A 24,394-nucleotide genomic window follows, 5' to 3' on the forward strand; every position below is an offset into this window, starting at 1 on the left:
GGTCAGCCCCATTCCCAGAGGCAACCATCAATCCTCTCTTGTGAATAGTTACAGAAGTATCCTATACAGAGACAGTTACATATATACACTCTCCCTATATAAACATTCAATCCCATCCCCCCTTTCTTCTTACACAAATGTTGAACCACTGTACACAATGATGCGTTTTTCATTTAACCATACAGTACATCATGGCATTCATACCAAGTCAATACATAGAGTTTCTCATTCATTTTAAAACTGTATTTGCAAATGAAGCAACGGACAAAAGACTAATCTCCAAAATATACAAATAGGTCATGGAGCTCAATATCAAAAAAACGACCCGATTAAAAACTGCACAGAAGACCTAAATAGACATTTCACTAAAGAAGACATGCAGGGCTTCCCTGGTGGTGCAGTGGTTGAGAGTCCGCCTGCTGATGCAGGGGACGCGGGTTCATGCCCCGGTCTGGGAAGATCCCACATGCCACGGAGCGGCTGGGCCTGTGAGCCATGGCCACTGAGCCTGCGTGTCCGGAGCCTGTGCTCCACAACGGGAGAGGCCACAGCAGTGAGGGGCCCGCGTACCACAAAAAAAAAAAAGAAGACATGCAGATGGCCAAGAGGCACATGAAAAGATGCTCAACATCACTGATTATTAGAGAAATGCAAATCAAAACTACAATGAGGTATCACCTCACACCAGTCAGAATGGCCATCATCAAAAAATCTACAAACAATAAATGCTGGAGAAGGTGTGGAGAAAAGGGAACCCTTTTGCACTGTTGGTGGGAATGTAAATTGATACAGACACTGTATCAACCTCCAGTATGGAGGTTCCTTAAACAACTAAAAATAGAACTACCATATGACCCAGCAATCCCATTCCTGGACATATACCCTGAGAAAACCATAATTCAAAAAGGACACATGTTACCAAATGTTCATTGCAGCACTATTTACAATAGCCAGGACATGGAAACAACCTAAATGTCCAACGACAGATGAATGGATAAAGAAGATGTCGTACACGTACACAATGGAATATTTCTCAGCCATAAAAAGGAACGAAACTGGGTCATTTGTAGAGATGTGGAGTCTTATCATACAGAGAGAAGTAAGCCAGAAAGAGAAAAACAAATATTGTATACTAACGCATGTATGTGGAATCTAGAAAAACGGTACAGATGAACCTATTTGCAGGGAAGGAATAGAGACGTAGATGTAGAGAATGGACATGTGGACACAGAGAGGGAAGGAGAGGGTGGGACGTATTGGGAGATTAGGGTTGATATATACACTACCATGCATAAAATAGATAGCTAGTGGGAACATGCTATAAAGCACAGGAAGCTCAGCTAGGCGCTCTGTGACGACCTAGATGGGTGGGGTGGTGGGGGGCAGGGAGCGAGGTTCAAGAGGGAGGAGATATAGGTATACATATAGCTGATTCACTTCATTGAACAGCAGAAACGAACACAACATTGTAAAGTAATTATACTCCAATTAAAAAAAACTGTATCATATTCTATTTGGATGTGCCATAAAATATTTAAGGAGTTCCTTATTAAGATGGACGTTTAACTTGTTTCCAATTTGTGCTAGTTTTATTATTATCTTCTTTACCTGAAACTCTCTGGGCAAATTTGATTGCTTCTTCAACCGGATCTGAGTTCACAATTTTATCTAGAATACCCAGCTTAAGAGCTTCATTTGCCGAAATGTGTCTTCCTAAAAGAAAAAAATAAATAAAACAAATCAAAGAACAATGTGAGATTAAACCAAAAACATCACTCTCTCTAGTAGGAAAATTCACTTGTCCTGGGTATAAACATCTGTTCCTAAATAAACAAGCACCACGCTGACTGTTACAGTGGAAAGATTACTGCAGAGGTAATCAGAAAATTTGGATTCAAGTTCCAGCTCTACCTGGCACTATTTGTGTGAACTGTACTAGGACCACAATTTCTTCGTTGGTGAATGGCAAAAATTATGCTTACCGCGGTAATTCTGAGTATTAAGTGAAAATAATACATTTTCCTTTTATAAATCTCTATTAGAAGCACTTTATGAACTATAAATCTATATAATAATGAGGATTTATTGTTTGATAATAATAGAGATAAAAAAATAACAGAGGTAGTAGCAGCACAGCAATAGCAATACTATCTGTTCTTATACTAGCATACACCATGGGCTGCCATTGATTACGAACTGAGCTCAAACACAAATATAGTTGGATAGACAGGGGAGAAGAATTATTAAGTTGATATCACATAAGTTATAATCAAAATTTCACAGGAAAAGTGGGGTGGACCTCTGCCATTTTTTGGCTACCCAGCATCTCGACCCTCCCTTAGTTTGTGGAACTGCTAATGTGTAAGCTTTGGAGCTAAAAAGGAAGCTAAAAAAGAAACAGAGATGATCAGACAATTGTTCCTTCAGACCTGGCACTACGGTGTGTCCCATGATCCCAAGCTTGGCAAACTGAGTGCTCAACTGAGGGTTTTTAGCTGGAGTGAGTAACATTAAGGAACAGCAACAGCGTAAATCTCAGTGCACAGGTGGTGACATCTAGTGTCTGGTGGCGGTGATGCCAGGAGCATCTACCATCCACTAGTGACACTGGCAGCCTCTGGTATAGACTGGAAGCTCTAGGAGGTTACAGAAGTTTGATGAGGGTTTGCATTACTCCCACGTTCTCCAGCAGGCATAGATACGTAATTTGATCTGCACACTCTGAAGCAGGAGGTTACGGGATATAAGCTTCCCTCACCACAGGATCAGGAGAGAGACAGCGACACATTGCTTGCTTGTTTACCAGCACCATCTGGGCTTCTGAAGAGCAATCACCAAGTCAGTCTTGGTGGCAACAACTCCATGGTCTTTGCTGCTCTTACAGAGTGTTGGTGGTTGCCATCTCTGAGACAAACCCTCCATTCCCAGTTCTTATTAGTGCTTCGGAGAGCTACCAATGGCTTTTCTTGATCAGATTGACAATTCAATGATTTTGGGCAGGGGTCACTCTGTAACAGCAATATTTGGGCAGTTTTCTGGAAATGCCTTTGAAAACAGTCTTCCAGATCTCCGCCTGGGGTGAGGAGGGCAGTGGAGGGTGGGCAAGTGGCTTCAAGGGTGAAGTCTCCTCTGTACAAAATCACTTGAGTGAGGGGTGAGTGAATCAGACTCTCTAGGTTAAGGGGCCCAAAGGGACACGGAATGGAATATGAAAACCTGGGTACTAAAAGGATCTTTGGGGCAACTGAGCAGGGGAAACATGAGATGTCCACAGGATGAACTGAAAATTCCATTAGCTGTAATGTTTTCTTCTGACCTGGATTTCACAAAAGTTGGAAGGACCACTACTGTTCTTACGGAGTCAATGAGATTTCAGGTACTTTTATTCTGTTTCAAGGACCTGAAGACACAGCTCTGTATATCCAACCCAAATCCTCATGCTGAGATTTAAACTTGTTCTTTCTTGTGCTTTCTTGTTCTTTCTTGTGAGTGTAGATAATAACCACTGTCCAATCTAATAAAAGCCCTCCCTAGATCTACTATAAAGAGACTGGGGCAACTGAAGTTGAGACTTCTCCAAGCCAGGTAATCTCAATTCTTTCCAATTTTCTTTGTGGCTTCTTTTCCAAGCTTTAGAAAAAAATTTCTACATGGAATCCTTTCCAGATGCCATTTTAAAGTCCCCTTAAAATTGTACAGACTACTTAAAAAGATAGGTGTTCAACAAAGATGTTAAAAAATAAAATAAAATAAAAAGATAGGTGTATGATTCCAATGTTAGCTTTCTTCTAATTCACTGTGACCTTCTCTATGCAAATCAAAATCTATCATATTCTTACTATTTTTACCTCTTTTCTTCATCATGTTAATAATAGTGATATTTCTATAAGCAGCAGTGCTTTGAAAAAGGTGAATCTTAGTTCACTTTATTTCTTTTTGTCAAAGAAGCCAGATTCCTTCCTGATTTCCTCCAAGATATTCTTGCCTTTCAGGCTTAATACTGAAAGCAGGAACACACAATTCCTCAATATTCCCCCACATGCTTTAATTTCTATAAACCTTAGAATTTACAGACTCATTTCACACTATTATGATTTCCCCCTATATATATATATTTTTGTTTTTGTTTTTGGTTTTTTGGGGGGTTTTTTGGGGTTTTTTTTTTTGCGGTACGCGGGCCTCTCACTGTTATGGCCTCTCCCATTGCGGAGCACAGGCTCCGGACGCGCAGGCTCAGCGGCCATGGCTCACGGGCCCAGCTTATCCGCGGCATGTGGGATCCTCCCGCACCGGGGCACGAACCCGCGTCCCCTGCATCGGCAGGCGGACTCTAAACCACTGCGCCACCAGGGAAGCCCTCCCCCTATATTTTATGCTGCTTTGCTTCCTTTCTATTTTGTCTTTTGCAGAATTAACCCTCTCATGTGCTTTGAATTTCCGTAGTATGTTGGGTTGATTGTAAGCATCCTCTTATGAATTCTGCATTAGGTACTTAAAATAGTTCACATTCTTAAAAGTGTACTTATCATACCACTGTAAATTAAAGCAATTTCTAATCTAATTTATTGAAGACAAGAAATTTAGTTTTTAACTCCCTTTTCATGCTCTAAAGAATTTATAACATCTCCCCATTTAAAGGGGGAAAAAGCCATTTTAGGCTTTAGTCTAATTATATATTAGTAACTGTATAAATTTTACACTAGTAATTATATATTAGTAATAATATAGACTCATTATTTTCTAATTTGGACCATGTATGCACTGTTTTGTATTGTGGTTTCTGTGTCAAAACATAAGTGTATTGGGGCTTCCCTGGTGGTGCAGTGGATAAGAATCCGCCTGCCAATTCAGGGGACAAGGGTTCGAGCCCTGGTCCGGGAAGATCCCACATGCCACAGAGGAACTAAGCCCCTGCGCCACAACTGTTGAGCCTGTGCTCTAGAGCCCGAGAGCCACTACTACTGAGCCCGTGAGCCACAACTACTGAGCATGCGTGTCTAGAGCCTGTGCTCTGCAACAACAGAAGCCACCACAATGAGAAACCCGCACACCACAACTAAGGGTAGCTCCCGCTCGCTGCAACTAGAGAAAATCCCACACACAGCAACGAAGACCCAATGTAGCCAAAAATAAATAAAATTAATTAAATAAATTTATTTTTTTTAAAAGTGTATTGATTAGCAGTTCTCAAATTTTTTAGTCTTGGGACCCCTTTGCACTCTTAAAAATTATGGAATACGCCAAAGAGCTTTTTTTTATATGGGTTATTTCTATTAATATTTACTATATTAGAAATTATAACTGAGAACTTTAAAAATGTATCTTTATTAAATCGCTTTAAAATAACCATGATAAACCTATTACATATTAACATAAATAATTTTTTATGCAAAATAACTCTATTTTCAAAATTTTAAAAATTTAGTGAGAAGAGTGTTGTTTTATATTTTTGCAAATTTCTTTAATGTCTGGCTTAATAGAAGACAGTTGGATTCTCATTTCTGCTTCTGCATTCAATCTGTTTTGATACCACATGGCATACAATAACCTCTGGAAAATTCCACTGTATATATGTAAGCGAATGAGAGTGGAAAAGGCAAGCAATATCTTATTATTATGAAAATGGTTCTGACTCCATGGACCCCACCCCCACCCCCTGCCCCCCCGTACACAATAGTCTTAGGTACACCTAGGAGTTCCTGGGCTGCACTTTAAGAACTCCTGATTTAGACCACATTTAAGACTGTATAGCATCTTAGTATACAAATGTTCCATACGTTGAGAATTTATTTGTGGCTGAAATGATTTTAGCTGTTTCAAGAGTAACCTTTTGTTGTGTTTTGTTTTTATCCTTTGGAAGCTTGCAGGAGTCTATTTCGTGGAAATTTAAAATCTTTATCAAAATACAAGGCATTGACATCTCATCAGTTTTTCCAGGAAAATGAGGTGCTTACTAAAGTACAATCTCTGATTCCTTTATGTATCTGAAGAGATTCTTCTATTTTTTCCTATGGTTATTGCTTCTCCCCTTTTCGCTTTGTGCTCTGGGAGCTTTTATTATTCATAGCAGAGGCCTCTATTATAGACCTCTCATGTCTGCTGCCTTCATTTACATTTTCTGTATTTTTTTTAGAAATTCTTCTGAATTCTATAAACGTGTCTCTATCCTCTATGTTGCTGATTCAGTAGTCTGTTCTATTGCATCTTTTTTTTTATTGCTTCAAAGTTATTTTGGCTAATGTTTTGATTTTAAACAGGGTGTTCTTATTTAATAAATAAAATATTTTCTTTTCTAATTTAGAATATTGTGAGTTTTCTAAGATTTTTTGTTGCCTTTAATCTGTTTCAACAGACTCACATTTATGTTTCATTTTTCTAATGACACAGAATATTTTCATAGGTTGTTTTTTTTTTTTTTGGTCTGTTTTGTTTGTCTTAGTCATGAAATAATATTTGCTGATATTTATTATTGCTGACTGGGAGCCCTGGGTATTAAAACTCACCCTTAACATCTTGTTCGAGTATAGAGAAAACCCACATGGACCTAACTAAATCTGAAAGACTGGCAGGATAAAGATGCCATTCGCAGCTTCTTCCCCAGTACCCTGGGTGGCAAGAGGTACCTCATCAAAGACTAGAGTCTGAGGGCATCCCTGTCCTGGGAAAGATCATAAAGTAACTATGGGGCTGAGACAAAGCTCTATGAGAATAGAGAAGAGGCTTTCTATGCTGTTCAGTGAAAAAGAAAGACGGGACCTAGAAAATAACAGCAGAAGGAACATCAGGGCACTGTGGTTTTCATCATTTGATTGGACAGAGAACATCAGGGAATGAACTGCATTGTGCCCAAGTGTGTGTTTTGTGGTTACTGCTAAAGATTCAGTTGTTTTCAGGTGGCATTTTAAGGGAATTGTGGAGAAGCAGTGGTTGTTGTAATTGTTCCACTTTCCAGAATTATCTCTCTTATGGTTTTCAGAAGAGCAGAAAAGGTTAGCTATTTATTAATTTAATCTAAATTTATTTACTTATTAATTTCCTATGGGGGCAGTGCCTATAGAGCTGGTATTTTTCTTCATTAACATCAGTAGGGAATCTTCAACTTTCAGTAACAATTTTTTTGCATCCCTTCTTAGGAAAAAAAATGTTTTCCAGAAGCAAGAGTCTTAATATCATCATTATCAATGGCTACTGTATTAGTTTTCTATACAGATTAACACAAACATTGCATCTTAAAACAACACACATTTATTATCTTAGTTTAGGAGTCAGAAATCTAAAATAGGTCAGCAGAATTGCGCTCCTTCTGGAGGCTCTGAGAGAGAATCTGTTCCTGGGCTTTTCTAGCCTCTAGAGGCTGCCTCCATTTCTTCTTCTCTTCCTCCATCTTCAAAGCCAGCTGTGTATCATCTTCTCTCCCTCCTGCCTTCCTCTTCTAAGGATGCTTGTGATAAATTGTGCCTACCTAGACAATCTAGAATAATCTCCCATCTTGAGATCCTTAATTTAATCACACCTGCAAGGTCCCTTTCGAATGTAAGGTAATATATTCACAGGTTCTAGGTATTAGGACGTGGACATCTTGGAGAGAGGCATTATTATGCCTACCACAGTTACCATTTATAAAATGTCTCCTCTGTAACAGGTACTATACCAGAAGCAAGTCATGTAATTTCATTATACCTTACACAACTACGTGGTTGTTTTACTGATGAGAAAATGAAGACTGAGAGAAGTTCAGACAATCTCCCTTCTAAATTTCAGGCCAGTCTATCCAACTGTCTATCTGACACCTCAAGTTGGATGTCAAACCTTAACATGTCCAAAACTAAGCCCTTGTGATTCCTCCCTACAACCTGCTCTACCAGCAGAATTCCCCTTTTCTCAGTAATGGCGCCATCCTTCCAGCTGTTGAGGCCATTAGAATCATCATTTTCTCTCCCCTTTCCCTCACCTCTCACATTTGGTCTGTCACAAAATCCTGTTGGCTCAAAATATATCCAGAATTTGACCATGTCTCTCCATTTACATTGTTACCACTCAGGTCTAACCTCCCGTCATGGCTCCCTTGGATTATTAAAGCAGGCTTCTAATCAGTCTTCCTATTTCTGGCCTTACCTCCAATTAATATATTTTCAGTAGCCAGGGTGATCTTTTAAAAAACATAAGTGACAGCATGTTTGTTAGTTTTCTGCTCAAAACACTCTAACGCCTTTCTACCTCATTCAGAAGAAAAGCCAAAGTTCTCTCTATAATCTTCAAGTCCCTACCTGATGTGACTTCACCCCCTACTACTCTTCCCCTTACTCATCTTACTCTAGCTTCATTGACCTTCTTGCTGTTCTTTGAAATTTCCAAGTATGCCCCTACCTCAGGGCTTGGTATTGGCTATTTTCTCTGTGTGGAATATCTTCCTCCAGATATTGGCATAACAAGCTTCCTCCATCCTTCAGGTATTCACTCACATTCATTTTGTAGGAAAGCCTTTCCCAACTATCCTACCTAAAATATTACCCAACCCCCAGCCCTATCATTTTACATTTCCCCTTTCTGCTTTATGTTTTCTCCTTAGCACTGATCTCCATCTAACATACCATGTATACTACTTACATAATAGGTAGGCATGGAGTTTAAGAAGAGTATACAGTGTGGTAGCTGGTCTACAAAGTGACCTGCCATGTGTTTGACCTCTAGGTATTCAAGTTCCCCTCCCAAGTTGGATAGGGAAGACTTGTATAATCAATAGAATAGCTCAGAAAAGATGGCACGTGACTCCAAAGCTAGGTCATAAAAGACATTGCAGTCTTTGCCTTGCTCTCTCTTGGATCACTCACTCTAGAGGAAGCCAGCTTCCATGCTGTGAGGATATGCAGGTAGCTCTAGAGAGAGGTCCATGTGGAGAGGAAATGAAGCCTCCTGCCAACAGTCAGCAGCAGCCATCCATGTGAGTGCGCCATCTTGGAAGTAGATCTTGGAAGTAGATCCTCCAGCCCCAGTCAAGTTTTCAGATGACTGTGGCCCCAGTCAGTATCTTGACTGCAACTTCATGAGAAACCTTGAGCTAGAACCCAACTAAGCTGTTCCCAAATTCCTGACCCACAGAAACAAGGGAAGAAAAACACTGCCAATCAAACCACAACTCACAATGAATGTAAGAGGCGTCCTGATTCCAAAGATGTGGAAAACACTGTGCATTTTTGAATTGATAATTATTGTTATTGTTGTTGTTTTCTGTATATAATATCCATAAGGGCAGGAGTTTTTGTAGGTTTGATTTACCTCTATAGTCCCACTGCCTACAACAGGGCCCAGCACATGAGAAAAAATTAAACAGCTGCTGTATGAGTGAGTAAAAATTAATTTGTACAAGGCATATTGTTTATATGTGGTACAGCTGGGATGCAAGCTCAGGTCTTTGATTCTAAAGATTGTGCTCTTTTTATTGCCCATTCTTTGGGATATAGTCTATTACTAAGATCCTCATCTTATTTTTACTCAATCCTCCTCTTTCACTAAAGTCAGATATGGGAATAATAACATATAGCTAACACTTTTTACCATGTCTAGGACTGTTCTAAGCACATTGTATGCATTAAGGTGTCTAATCTTCACCACACCACCATATGGTAGGTGCTATTGTCATAAACATTTATGAGGAAACTAAGGCACAGAGAGGTAAAGTGTCTGCCCCAAGGCCTCATTAGTTTCACCTGTTTGGAGTAAATAGTTATGTATGTTCTTTCATCCAACCTCACTTTGACTGGCAATATCTTTCTATGTCTTATCATATTTGGTAAATTCAGGGTCTCTAGATGATTTCTAGTGTTGCATTGTTCACATTCCCTATTGAAAGAGAAAACTTCTATTTGAAGCTAACACCTTATCACCTGGGAAATGAAAAATGCAGTCATTTCCAAACTAAAATTTGAAATCTTTCCTTGGAAATTCTGGTTTTAATTCTTGTTTATATTATAATTTCTAAATTAGATCTGAATATAATGCACCCTATGTGAAACCAGTGTCTATGAGTAGACACTTAAATGTGATTAGGGCTTTGTATATACTTTCATTTAGAAAGCACTCACATTTGCTCTTCATGGTAACTTTTGAGAAGCTCTCAGAAAAGGCATTCTTTACATTTAAAGATGAGAAAATTGACATCAAAGAAGTTAAAGTATCCTCTTAAAATTACATGGGTAGGGAATGGTCAAGCCAGAATGTTTCTAAATCCTAGTCCAGTTCCTCACATTGAACTAGACAGACATTGGCAGGGTTAGTACTGACCTGAGGTAATTAAGTCAAGTGCAGCAGGAACTCCAATAAGTCTGGGGAGAAGCTGGGTTCCTCTTGCACCAGGAAGGAGTCCTAGTGTGACCTCTGGGAAGCCAACTTGAGCCTATCGAAGATTGAAGGCATAAAGGTCATTAGAATGAGATGATATATTCAGAGTCAAGGCAAGCATTCCCCTGGGTTTCTCACATCCTCAAAAACATTGCTGCATAGAATTCAGTGAGAGTTTCTACAGAGAAAATTAGTGCACACCCTCTCCTTTAATTAATAGCATAAATAGAGCTGTGCCATCCCTAAGTCTTCATGTTGAAACACATCCCCAGCTTCTTACACAATTCTTCTCTGACTCTATTATTCACAGAATGGGAAAAAATAGTTGCTAATAATATATGTGGAATATATAAAGAACTTTTATAACTCAATAATAAAAAGACAAATGATCCAATTCAAATGGGCAAAGCATCTGAATAGACATTACTCCAAAAATATACAAATGGCCAATAAGCACATGAAAAGATGCTCAATATCATTAGCCATCAGGGAAATGCAAATCAAAACTACAAGGTACCACTTCATGCCCACTATGATGGCTATAATAAAAAAGACATACAATAACAAGTTTTAGAGAGTATGTAGAGCATACAAAACCCTCATACATTGCTGGTGGGAACGTAAAATGATGCAGTCACTTTGGAAAACAGTTTGGCAGTTTCTCAAAGGTTAACCATAGAGTTATCATATGACCCAGCAATTCCACTCCTCTATATATACCCAAAAGAAATGAAAACATGCCCACAAAAAACACTTGTGCAAAAATTTTCATAGCATCATTGTTCATAAATCCAAGAAAGAAGAAACAATCCAAATGTCCATCAAGTAATGAATGAATAAAGAAAATGTGGTATATCCATAAAAAGAAATATTCAGCCATGGAAAGGAATAAAATACTAATGACATGTTACAACACAGGTGAACCTTGAAAACAATCCTAAGTGGAAAAAACCAGACACAAAAGACAACATATTGTATGTTTTCATTTACATGAAGTGTCTAGAATAGGCAAATCCATACAGACAGAAAGTAGATTAGTAATTGCTAGGACTGGGGGAGAGGGAAATGATGGTTTACTCCTAAAAGGTGTGAAGTTTCTTTTGAGGGTGATGAAATATCCTAAAATCAACTGTGGTAATGATTGCATAACTCTGTGAATATGCTAATATACCGCTGGACTGTACACTTTAAATGAGTGAATTATATGGTATATGAATTATATCTCAATGAAGCTATTATAAAAAGAGAAAGAAAGAAAGGGAGGAAGAAAGGAAGCGAGGAAGAAAGGAAGGGAGAAAGAAAGGAAGAAAGTCAGGCAGCAACCTCAGTCCAGATGAGAGGGTGAGATTGAGACCTTAATCACATGTCTCTCTTGGCCTTAAAAGTGGCCAAAGCTCTGTTAGGCATTTTCCAGGTATAAGGATGGGAGGAGGAGGGTACTTAAATACAGACGGCCATTTGCCCAAATTGTGATGCCAACAGCTCCAAAATACCTGGAATGTTTGAGCCTCTCTCACATGAGGCTTTCCTAGCAGTTGATCACCATTTTTCCCGCCAGTGGTCATCCCTATCCCCTGACTTACTATTGCTTATAACTTAGATCTGCACTCAGTGTGCAGAAAGTCATGGTATTAGGAACACAGAAAAAGGAACACTTAGGATATGTGTCTTTATTTATAAGTTTTATAAAATATTAAAACAACATAGGGAAATGGTTAAATAAATTATGATGAATCTATAAGATGAAAAATTATGCAACCATTTAAAATGATATTTTTAAGGAATATTTCCAATAAGATTGACAGCAAATTTCTCATCAGAAACCATGGAGGGGGCTTCCCTTGTGGCACAGTGGTTAAGAATCCACCTGTCAATGCAGGGGACTTGGGTTCGAAGCCTGGTCTGGGAAGATCCCACATGTCACGGGGCAACAAAGCCCATGTGCCATAACTACTGAGTCTGCACTCTAGAGCCCGCTAGCCATGACTACTGAGCCCACATGCCACAGCTACTGAACCCAATGCACCTAGAGCCCGTGCTCTGCAACAAGAGAAGCCACCACAATAAGAAGCCTGCGCACCGCAAGGAAGAGTAGACCCCACTCACTGCAACTAGATGAAGCCCACACGCAGCAACAAAGACCCAACACAGCCAAAAATAAATTAATTAATTAAAAAAAAAAAAAAAAAGAAAGAAACCAGGGAGACCAGTGCCAGTGGGGTGACACATTCAAAGTACTGAAAGAAAAGTACTGTCAACCAAGAATTCTACACCCAGCAAAACTAGTCTTTAAAAATGAAGGCAAATTGGGACTTCCCTGGTGGCGCAGTTGTTAAGAATTTGCCTGCCAATGCAGGGGACACAGGTTCGAGCCCTGGTCCAGGAAGATTCCCACATGCCGTGGAGCAATTAAGCCCGTGCACCACAACTACTGAGCCTACACTCTACAGCCCGTGAGCCACAACTACTGAGCCCATGCTCCACAACTACTGGAGCCCAAGTGCCTAGAGCCTGTGCTCCACAACAAGAGAAGCCACCACAATGAGAAGGCTGCGCACCACAGTGAAGAGTAGCCCCTGCTCACTGCAACTAGAGAAAGCCCACATGCAGCAACGAAGACCCAACACAGCCCAAAATTAAAAAATAAATAAAAATTTATTTTAAAAATGAAGGCAAATTAAGACATTTTCAGATAAATAAAAATTGAATTTGTTGCTAGCAGATCTGCCCTACAAGAAATCCTTCAGGATGAAATGAAAAGACACTAGACAGTAACTCAAATCCACATGAAGGAATAAAGAACACTGTTAAAGGGTAACTACACAGGTAAATATAAAAGACAGTATTAATGTAATTTTTTGTTTGCAATTCCTCTTTTCCCTTACCTGATTTAAAAGACCACTACATTAAGCAATAATTATATATTTATGTTGATGGGCATGCAATGTATAATGATATAATTTGTGACAATAACAGCATAAAGGTGGTGTGTAACAGAACTATATGGGAGCAAATTTTTTACATACTATTGAAATTAAGTTGGTATTGATCTGAACTAGCTTATCAGAAATTAAGATGTTAATCCCCAGGGCAACCACCACTAAGAAAATAACTCAAAAATATACAGTGAAAGAAACAATAAGAGAATTAAAAGGGTACTAGAACTTATCCATTTAATACAAGCAAAAGCATTAATGGAGGAACTGAGGAATGAAAAAATATAAGACGTAGAAAACAAATAGCAAAATGGCAAAAGTCCTTCCTTATCAGTAATTATGTTAAATGTAAATGGTAGAGATTGGTAGAATGGATAAAGAATATTTAATAATAATTTAGATACAGTATTAGTATAAAAATAGAGTACAAGTGAAATACAATAAAATTCCAAATGTTTTTTTTTTTTAAAAAATGATTGCAAAGAAAAAAAATTACACAGGAAAAAGACAAGGAAGAAAAAAAATAAAATGTCAATAGTGGTTATTTCTGAACTGTGAGTTTATGGTGACTTCAGTTTTACATCTTTGTACTTTCCTGTATTTTATAGTCTATTACAATGATGAATATTATCTTTATTATTAGAAAAATGTATTACTTATAAAAATATTACTATTATAAGACTGGTATCACAAACCTCAATCTACATGTCTAATAACCCAAATTAAATCTATTTCCAGAAATACATGGATTTACTAGTTGTGCACAGTTTCCAATAGGAACTTGTCTTCTTAGGTACTAAAAATTATGAGACCACAAAACTGAAATGTTTGAGATAGGAAACAAAAATTTAAATAAGTATGTACACTCAGGGGTGATAGTCAAAATATTAATACCTCATACTGCATGAGCATGGCTCAGTGAAATCTGATGTGGGCCATAGTACTAGAGCAAGGTCCTGGGTGTCCTGTACAGGAGTTCCCCTTTAGCTAGTGGGTCATGGGAAGGTCCAAAGGCTAGGGTTAGGGGAAGTGATGGGACAGTCACAGGCTCAGGGTAGTAACTCTTTATCAACTAGAATGGACATATTTCAACATTTCAACAAAGAGTAACACTGTACTTGTATGTAACAGCTGAACACCAGTGCTAGAAAAACCTAAGAGTTGTGAACCAGTAAGCTAACCATTCAAAATGATCACCTCTGATGCTTATGACTACATTTAGAGCTTGCTCTAAAGAAAAGCTCCCTACATCAAATCCCATATGGATCCCCTCTGTTACCTCTGCATGGGCAATCCTATAGTGACAGCCCAGGGCCAGCTCCAGTCCCCCTCCTAAAGCCACCCTTTGGATAGCTGCCACCACAGGCTTCTTGTTTCTCTGTACTTCATCTACTACACTTCCCAATGTCAAGTCAAAGGTCTTATCAGCACTGAAGCCACGGATATCAGCACCTAAGAACACAAAGACAAGGAAAAAAGAGAGTTGAAGAAGACTTGGGCTTTGCTATAGAACAATAAGTTACCAGATTACACTTAAGGAATCTCAGACCTCTTTGGACCCATGAAACTCTTTATCCTTTGGTTGCAGACACAGTAAAGGAACAAGTAGCCTGGAAAATGTAGAAAGATATGAGAGAAAATCCTCAAATCTTTATCAGAAGTCCTGTAATCTAAAATCTGTCTTTCCATATGATAGTAGTAACTCTACTTTTAGAAAAATTTGAAAGCTCAGAAAAGGGAAGCAAAGATTCTAAGATTGAGTCAGCCATTCCCATTTTTTGCATGATACTGCTCACCAACTCTATTCACAGCAATTTAGACCCATATCTTTGTTAAGGGCATCAGTCATTACAATATAAAACCTCAGGGTAAAATGAAGACATATTTGTGAGTTATATGTTAATCAATCAGCTTAGAATTACATTTCTGTGATAGACTTTTTTGTGATCAATAAAAGTAACAACATGTACTGCTTTTCCTAATTATAAAAATAATATGCATTATAGAAATTTTGAAAAATACACAAAATTATAAAGGACAAAAATATTACTCCAAATATCACCACACAGAGATAACAATGTAATATTTTGGTGAATTTTTAGTTTTTTCCCAACACATGTATGTAAATTGCTTTGCGACCTTGAGTAAGTTATTTAACCACTTTGTTTCAATACCTATCTTAAATGACTGATGTGACAATTAAATGAATGTTTACTATAATATATATTTTTAACAATATTGAGAACACTCTGTAAAGTCATTTTTTATATTTTCCTTTTTTCACATAACATTATACATAGTAGTGAGCTTTTCCCCTATAGCATTATATGTTCTTTGAAAATATTAAGCTTGGTACAAGTTAAAAAGTTAAATTAATTATTTCATGTTCAGCCTTTCTTTTTTTTTTTTTTTTCCTACCTGCTCCTCATCTAGCATCCATTCAGGGATTATGCTTTTTTTCTCACCAATCCATCATATTTCACACTCTACTGTTATTATTTATTTTTATTTTTTTAGATTCCTTTTGGTTCTAGAGAAACAAGGTGAACTTCAGTCTGAATGTCATGTCTATTATTCTTGTAACTTTAGGTTAAACTAATTTTTCAAGTAACAGAAGCAATTAACATTTGTTGGATAAATACTATACATAAGGCACTGGACTAAGTCATTTCATATATTGTCTCATTTAATTTTCTTAACACCTAAGTTAAATAGTCTATTAACAATTTCCATTTTACAGGTTTAAGTTTAAGGCTTTGAGATGTTAGGTGACTAGTTCAGACATACGATTCTGTAACAGGTTGAATAAGGATTTGAGCTCAGGCAGTTTGACTCTACAGCTCACATTCTTAAATGTTATACTACATTCTTCTACTTGCAGCAAAAGGTTAGTATGATCATCCCAATTTTATAGAAACCAAGGCACAGACAAGAGTATAGTGATTTCACTTTTTAACTGTTTATCTCTGGCACATAGAAATGCAATTAATTTTTGGATACTGATTTTACATCCAGCAAAATTCCTAAATTCTATTATTAATTCTAATAATTTTCTGATAGATTTATTTTTTACAAGCACTCATTTCTTCTGAATAATGATGGTTCTGTTTCTTCCTTCCCAATCCTTATACCTTTTATTTCTTTTTCTAGGCTGGCCAGGGCCTAGAATATAATGTCAAATACAAATGGTGATAGCAGCCAGCCTTGTCTTATTTCTTTCTGAAAAGGAAAGCATTCAATTTACCGTTTTGTTTGATGTTTGCTGCAGGTTTTTAAAGATAGATACACTTTGCCTGATGAAGACATTTTCTTTCTATATTTAGTTTACTAAGAATTTTAATCTTTAATGCATGCTAAACGTTACCAAGTGTTTTTTTCTGAATCTCTTGAAATAATCACATGATTTTCCTCCTTTAATCTTTTAATAGGATGAATTACATTGATTTCTCATGTTTAATGAATCTGGTATTTCTGGGATGAAAGTGATATATCATGCTTTTCATATATCGTTAGATTCAGTTTTATTATATACTGTTTCAGAGTTTTATATCTAGGTTTACAAATAAAATTGGCCTTTAATTTTGCTTTTTCATACTGTCTTGACAGGTTTTGTTATCAAGGTTATACTAGCCTCACAAAATGAGTTGGGAAGTGTACTGGATAGAACGGTGTCCACCCAGAACCTGTGAATGTGATCTTATTTGGAAATAGGGTCTTTGCAGATATAATCAGGTAAAGAAGAGGTCATACTGGATCAGTGTGGGTCTATATAAGATCAGGGAAATTTGGACACAGAGGATAAAGCCACAGGAAGACAGAGGCAGAGATAGGGATAATGCAGCAACAAGCCAAGGAATGCCAAGGATTGCCAGCAACCACAGAAGCTAGAAGAGGCAAGGAAGGCTTCTTCCCAAGAGGCTTTGGAGAAAGAATGGCCTTGCAGATATCTTGATTTTGAACTTATAGCCTCTGGAACTCTGAGAGAATAAACTTCTATTGTTTTAAGCACCCAGTTTGTGCTCACTTGTTATGGCAGCCCCAGGAAACTAATATAGAAAGTGTTCCCTCTTATTTTTATTCTCTGAAATGTTTGTGTAAAATTAGAATGATATGTTCCTTGACTTTTCAGTTAGAGGTTACCAATGAAGTCATCTGGGACTTGAATTTACTTTGTGAGATTTTTGATTACTGACTCAATTTCTTTAATGGTTTTCTGTTTTCTTCTTGAATCAATTTTGTAAGCTCTGTTTTTCTACTTGTTCATATTATCATTTTTAATGGCTACAGCATCTTCAGTGATATCCCTTTTGTCATTCTTTATATGTATTGTTTGTATTGTCTCTTTTTTTTCTTGATAAGCCTCTCTGAAGCGTTATCAATTTTATTAGTATTTCAAAGAACTTTTGATATTATTGTTCTCTTGATTCACATTCGTATTCTATTTTAGTAATTTCCCCTCTATCATTTCCTTCCTTCTACTTCATTTGGATCTATTTTACTGTTTGTTTTGTCAGTTCCTTAATATAAATACCACAATATGTTTCAGTGTTTTTTCTTTTCTGATATATACCTTTAAGGCCATACATTTCCTGCTAAGCCTTGCTTTAACTGTATCCCTCAAGTTTTATATATTGTTTTTATTATCATTCAGTTAAAAATATTTTCTAAATTACATTATGATTTCTGCTTTGACTCAAAGGTTATTAAAAAATGAATTTATTTTCCAAACACATGAGAATCTCTAGTTATATTTTTGTTATTGATTTTTAACTTGATTGCACTGTTGTCAGAGACATTCTAAATGAAATTTATTGAGATAAGCTTTCACAGTCCAGTAGCTGATCAACTTTTGTAAATGTTGCGGATTGGAGAAGAATACGTATTTTCCGATTGTTGGGCACGTTGTTCTATCTAAGTCCATTAAGTCAAGTCTGACAATCCCTAATGCTTTTCCAGAACAATTATTTTTGCTGCCTCTGAACTCTAACTACGTTCTCTCCTACCTCCTTTTTTACAAAGAAACATCGGTTCTGATTTTTCATAATTCTGATCCCTCACTCCATGCCTCAAAGTCACCATCTTGAGCTCCCAACCTTAAGTTTTCAAACAGTTGAGTAAGCTATTTAATAGCTGGTTAATGTTTGGCCCATTATTTAACTTCTCTTAGGCTTAGCCTTCTCATCTGTAAATGGAAACTGTAGGATTTACTGAGGATTAAAATATAAAGTATGTAAAAATATTACTATTTTCATTGTTAATAAGTAAATAAGCTACACGGTACTGGCACATAGCAGGTAAGCTAAATGGTAATTATTATAATGATTAATGTGTTTATATTTATTCATTGTTATGATTTCAACATCTATTTCTTCTCAGGTTACCACTGACATACATTAAATTCCTCTGGCAAAAAAAAAAAAAAAAAGAAGAAGAAGAAGAAAAATGAAAAAAATTCCTCTGGCTACAGTAAGAATACATGGGCCTTCATATCCATGGGACTTTTGTCAAAGGGTATAATTTGGGAAAAGAAGAAAAGGTGCCACAAATACCAGTGAATAAATCACCATTTCAGATGCTTTTGCCGTTTTTTGTCACTATTTTGCATCTTCACAGGATAACCCAATAAATAGTGTATGGTCACTGAGATGGGTGACTATCAGAAGAAAAATGAAGTCCATTGCAGGACTCTGTAAAATAAAAAATAACATTTATCGAACGTGTTCTGCATGCAAGCACTGCTCTAGGGCTTTCAGATGTGTTATCTCATTTACTCTCACAAAAACCTGTTAATATATAAATATTATGGTATCTATTTTATAAATAGAGAAATTGAGGTTCAGGAGATTTAAGGGACTTGCCCAAGCTCACATAGGCTGGTGACACATGCAGAGCAGATATGTACCAGCAGATGTATACTAGCAGCTATAATAGCCATCAAGCCTGGAACTAAATGTCCTCCAAAGGCCCAATCCAATATAAAAGAGAGTAAGGTCAGCATCTTCTTTGGGTTCTCTCCTATGACTCTTGTCTCTTTCTCCACAATGTTTCTCATTCCCGTTCAACTCCCATATTCATTACCCACACTATAGTATTACCCACAGGGACAGATAATGCAGCATTGATCTCAGTCTGTGGCAGGATTTCAGAGAGAGTGGGAGAGGGTTAGACACTGGTTACCTGCAGAGAAGATGCCATCTGCTCCACAAATCACAATGGCTTTTACTGTATGGTCTGTTAGAGCTTTCTGCAGACCCTCTTTTATTCCACGGAGAACAGTCTCACTAAAAGGGAAAAAAATTACATGAAGCATGAGTCAGAATCAAATTTCTACCATCTCAGATATTTTTTTCCTTTCCTAACAATGAAAAATTAAACATATACACGATGTATGAAAATCCTAGATACTTATCATTAAACTTTCACTAATTTAACAAATAATATATGTATCTACTGTAAATTAAGCACTGAGTTGATTAAACACATAAACTTTAGGGAAAAAAAGTGTTTTCCTACATTTTGCTGTAACTCTGACCACTTAGAATCAGCACTATCAATTTGAAAACATTATATACATATCCTATGTACAGTGAGGGTTTACAACATCCTAGGGAGAACAAAATGTACACAACACAATATCACACTAAGATAAGTGCTGTAATAAAGGTACAGAGAAAGTGACATGGAACTCCTGAGAGGAAAGAAAGTCTTGTTTTTAAAAATAAATTATTTATTTATTTATTTTTGGCTGTGTTGGATCTTTGTTGCTGAGCGTGGGCTTTCTCTAGTTGTGGTGAGCGGGGGTTACTCTTTGTTGTGGTGCACGGGGTTCTCATTGCAGTGGCTTCTCTTGTGGAGCACAGGCTCTAGGCACTTGGGCTCCAGTAGTTGTGGCGCCTGGGCTCAGTGGTTGTGGCTCACAGGCTCTAGAGTGCAGGCTCAGTAGTTGTGGCGCACGGGCTTAATTGCTCCGCAGCATGTGGGATCTTCCCAGACCAGGGATTGAACCCGTGTCCCCTGCATTGGCAGGTGGATTCTTAACCACTGCGTCACCAGGGAAGTCCCAAGAAAGTTTTTTCAATTTGTCATATTGGCATAATATAAGAAACTGAAATCGTCTAAAAATAACAGTCTAAGTGATGTGGCAGGGGCTGCAAGTTACCCCCAAATATCCCTCCATCCCGACATTCTTCGAAGTATTAAACATCTGGTTTTTAGCTGGATACATGGCTGCCCAAAATAAAGACTACATTTCCCAGCAGTAAGGTCAGCCCGAGGCATTAATTTCTGGCCAATGGGATGGAAACGGATTTGGTACATGCAACTTTTGGGAATAGTCCTCAAAGGATTGGGTATGCTTTTTGCTTTTTCTTTCCTCCCTACTTCTGGCAGGAATGCAGATATGATGACTAGATTTGGAGCAGCCATTATGGATCAAGAGGTGGAAGCTGTTTATTGAGGATGGCGGAGCAAAAGATAGACAGAATTGGGATCACTGATGATTGTGGAGCAGCCATACCAGTCATTCCAGGACGCTGCTGTGAGAGACATCAACTTTTTCTTATTTAATCCATCATGATTTTGAGTTTTCTGTCACTAGCAGCCAAGCCTAATCCTAACTAATTTAGGCGGTAAAGGCAAGGTCTGGGAAAGAAAGGGCATGTAGTAGACTTTGCCAAATTTCAGTAGATGAGGGAGTCATCCACAGAGGAGATAGTTAAAGCCAAGATTGAATGAGTCTGCCAAAGAAAAAGAAGAGAGAGCTGAGGGTAGATCTAGATGATCTAAGAGGTGGGAGAGGCTCAGCAGAGTGATTCAATACCAAGGGAGCCCAAAGTCACAGAGACCAAGAGAGGAGAATTTGCCATGAAGCAGAGGATCAACAAGTGCCAAGGGATGATAAAGGAGGAGAACTGGGAAGAGTGGTGAGGAATTGCTTAAAGGAAAAGCGATAGAACCAGAGTCCAATCAGTTTTGCCTTAGAGGTCTAAGTATTGGGGGAACATTTTATACAGAGTGAAAAAAAATCTTAAAACAAACAACAACAAATGTCCATTAAGCCAGATTGTTCAGACCAGCAACTGAGTTAAAACCCCAGGGAATAAAGGAGATACTTGCCCTTGTTTATGGCAATTCCCTTTTACCTTTTTTCCACCATTTAACCCAGCTGAAATCAAACAAAACCTCTTGCCTTCAACTAGTTAATTAGAAACCAAATCTGCTAATGGAAAACTGATTCTGAACCATCCATACTACTGAGAAGTCCAAAAGGCACATATTTCCTTCTGGGTAAATGATGGCTGGAAAATGAGCCCAATCTGCGCCACTGAGGAGACAAGGCTGGCTTTTCCCATTTCAACCAACCCCTACTCTTTTATTTCTTATGTTCTTGCTAATTTTGCAAATATCAAACACAGGAAAAAATGAAAATGGCTGTAGTAGATATAGCTTTACTAGATTCTAGTTGAGCGAAAAGGACAACAACTTCGTAGCAATGTCAAGGTCACAGGGGTTAAGAAATTATTTTCTCCCCTTAATATTGTCAGGCATGGAGAAATGGAGTCTAAAGGTAACATTTCATGAGTGATGACCAAAAATCTTTAGCTTCTGTCACTATAGGAAGCCTTTCTTGTGACAATTTTTTAAAGCCAGGGGGTCAGCGAATCAAGCCGTGGCTTGTGACCAGCATTCTTCAAACAAAGAAATAGAAAAGAAAATATAATATATCAAACAAAACAAATAAGTTTCATGAAACTTTGTTTTCAGTTATGTATTTGTATGTGTGTGTGTCTTAGGTTGCTATGTAAAACATGGATTCCTGTGTGGATTATAATTTTAAAAAGTGTGAAAGCCATTGTTCTGGGAGATGGGCCTAGTAATCAGACATGTCCTACACTTGTAAAGAGGGTTGGCATTCACCTGAATAGAAGGAAACCTGGCTGGCTAAAGGAAGCAAGGAAAGATTTGAACTATTTGTTTGGGCCCAAAAATATTCAAATAAGAATCTCTCACTTAGCTAGGAAGAAATAATTTCCCACATAAAATTAGAAATAGGAAGGGAGAAAGGAAGGAAGGGAAGAAGAAAAGTGTAAAGCAAAAAAAAAAAAATTGGGAACCTGTTAAACTTGATGAATGTGCTGGCACACACACCTCTAGCTAAATATAAGTTCAGAAGAAGGTAGACGGGAAAGGGCAAGAAAGCATTTATTCCCAAGTGGAGAAAATCTTGATGCAGCTGCAATGAATCCTGAGCAGTGGGGCCTGCTGGTAGGGGCTTGTAACAGGCCTTCTGACTAATAGTAATAATGATAGCTAACATCTGCTAAGTGCCAGTTTATAATCTCTAACACATTTAAACCTCACAACAACTTAATGAGGTAGATACTAACATTTCTCCTGCAAGGGGGGCTAGGGGGCAGGTTAAATAACAGAAACATTTTAAGTAGTTATGGTAAAATATTCCTAGTTATAGGTAGTAGACTGTGGAACCTTTTTCCCCAAGTTCTAGATGGGCACAGTTTCCCATTATGAGCAGAGGTAAAGGCAGAGTCCTAATATTTAGTAATTCTAATAGGAATACAGTCAAGTTCAAAACTGATATGTAATCATATTACTCATGTTTTTCTTCATCAAAGCCAAAATAATAAATATTTTGCTTTCTTCTGAGAGTGGCAAGTGGACATTATCATCCTTGAATGATTTTATTTCTGATTTTTTATATTTTTAAATGCAAAATTTTATATTAAAATAATTATATTAGTGTTAATGATAAAATCAAATCTGATGATAGTAGGATAAAAATTCAGTTAAAATTAGTATGTCTTCTCATTACAGTCTCTTTTTGCTCCAACGTCATGTGATAAGGATTTTGACCAAAAGTCTTTCTCTTTATGCTTTATGTTCTCTGTAAATTATCATTTCTTCTAATCCTACTCCCTGTGGATAGGTGACTCTTTCCTAGGCTGATGTATCACTATACTTTTTTCAGAGATATAAGAGAACCAAACCTATATAACGTCATTAACTTTCAAAAGAGCAGCGTTAATCTCACTTTTAAAAAGTAATGCTTTTACAAGTTTAACAAGGAAGGTACTCCACAGTAGTTTTTCAGAAAATGCCATTTAATAGGCTTATTCTGATATGGGCTTAACCCAACATGGATCTTCCACGGAAGCACTAAGACCTTAAGGTTTAGAACAGACCAAGAGATATACCTTTGCACATCTGGGCCAGGACACAATCCTCTTTTACTCACTGTGTTGGCATTAAAGGGGATCTATATTTTTAACAGTGTGAAGCCACTTTATTGTTGGATTCCTAAAACTTTTAGTCACACATTATAAGGGTGGCCTGGACTCGAGGTTGGGAAGTGAAGGATCAAGGTCCAGCCAGCATTGCACTAAGACCTTTGGAATAGAAAGTACGGCTGAGAAGTCAAAGTTGCAAGCAAGCAGAAGAGTCCAGCGCGAAGGGAGCACGGACAGACCCGATCCATCCCAGCTCCCCGCTTCGTAGCCATCTGTCTGCCTCTCAGCCTCGGTTTCCTTACCAGTGAGATAGTTCTCTGCAAACAGGAACTGAGCTAACCAATGTAAAAGGCCCTGGCATATGCCCAGGTTTAATCCGTGTCAGTGTCTCTCTCCGTTTAAACCAGCAGGGGAGAGTCAAAGCCTCCACTGCAGGCAGGCGGCTAAGACCCTGCTCGCTGTCCCCGGGCTGAAGGCGGCCGAGCCCGTTACCTGAGCGCGTTGACAGGCGGGTTTCGTAGGCGGATCAGCGCCAGGCAGTTCTGCAGCCGCGTAAACTCAGCCATGTTTCCTCAGTCGCCGAGGTCGCCTCAGCTCATGGCCCCAGGGCGATATCACTTTCACTGGGCGCTAGGCCGGCCCCGCGAGGAGGGGCACCCGCTGGGCCAATGTGAGCTCGGCATCGCCTCCCGCCCCCCGGGCCGCTCCAGGGCACCGATGCCCATCATCCATCCCAGACCTCCTCCTTCCCCGGACCACAGCCCCGCGCTCTGCAGATCCTTGTCTCCTCCTCTTTGTTGGCTCTTGTCCTGCTCCCAGCACAAAGTAGATCAGGGAGGACGATGGAAAATGAGTGGAATTGCCAGCAAGTCGAGA

At 38.2% G+C, this 24,394-nt stretch overlaps 1 protein-coding gene across 1 annotated transcript in view; it reads right to left on the minus strand.

The window, feature by feature from the left end:
* Positions 1-24,164, minus strand: part of EHHADH (enoyl-CoA hydratase and 3-hydroxyacyl CoA dehydrogenase) — a 49,660-nt gene extending 25,496 nt beyond the window's left edge. Inside the window, exons 1-5 of the mRNA XM_024767983.1 lie at positions 24,011-24,164; positions 19,452-19,555; positions 14,554-14,726; positions 10,282-10,393; positions 1,609-1,713 (exon numbers count right to left, since the gene is read on the minus strand). Coding sequence (XP_024623751.1) covers positions 1,609-1,713; positions 10,282-10,393; positions 14,554-14,726; positions 19,452-19,555; positions 24,011-24,084 — 568 coding nt within the window. The 5' untranslated portion in view covers positions 24,085-24,164. The remainder of the gene's footprint in view (positions 1-1,608; positions 1,714-10,281; positions 10,394-14,553; positions 14,727-19,451; positions 19,556-24,010) is intronic.
* Positions 24,165-24,394: the final 230 nt, after the last annotated feature.

Source organism: Neophocaena asiaeorientalis, unplaced genomic scaffold (genome assembly GCF_003031525.2).
Source record: "Neophocaena asiaeorientalis asiaeorientalis breed wild unplaced genomic scaffold, Neophocaena_asiaeorientalis_V1.1 scaffold225, whole genome shotgun sequence".
Taxonomy (NCBI): domain Eukaryota; kingdom Metazoa; phylum Chordata; class Mammalia; order Artiodactyla; family Phocoenidae; genus Neophocaena; species Neophocaena asiaeorientalis.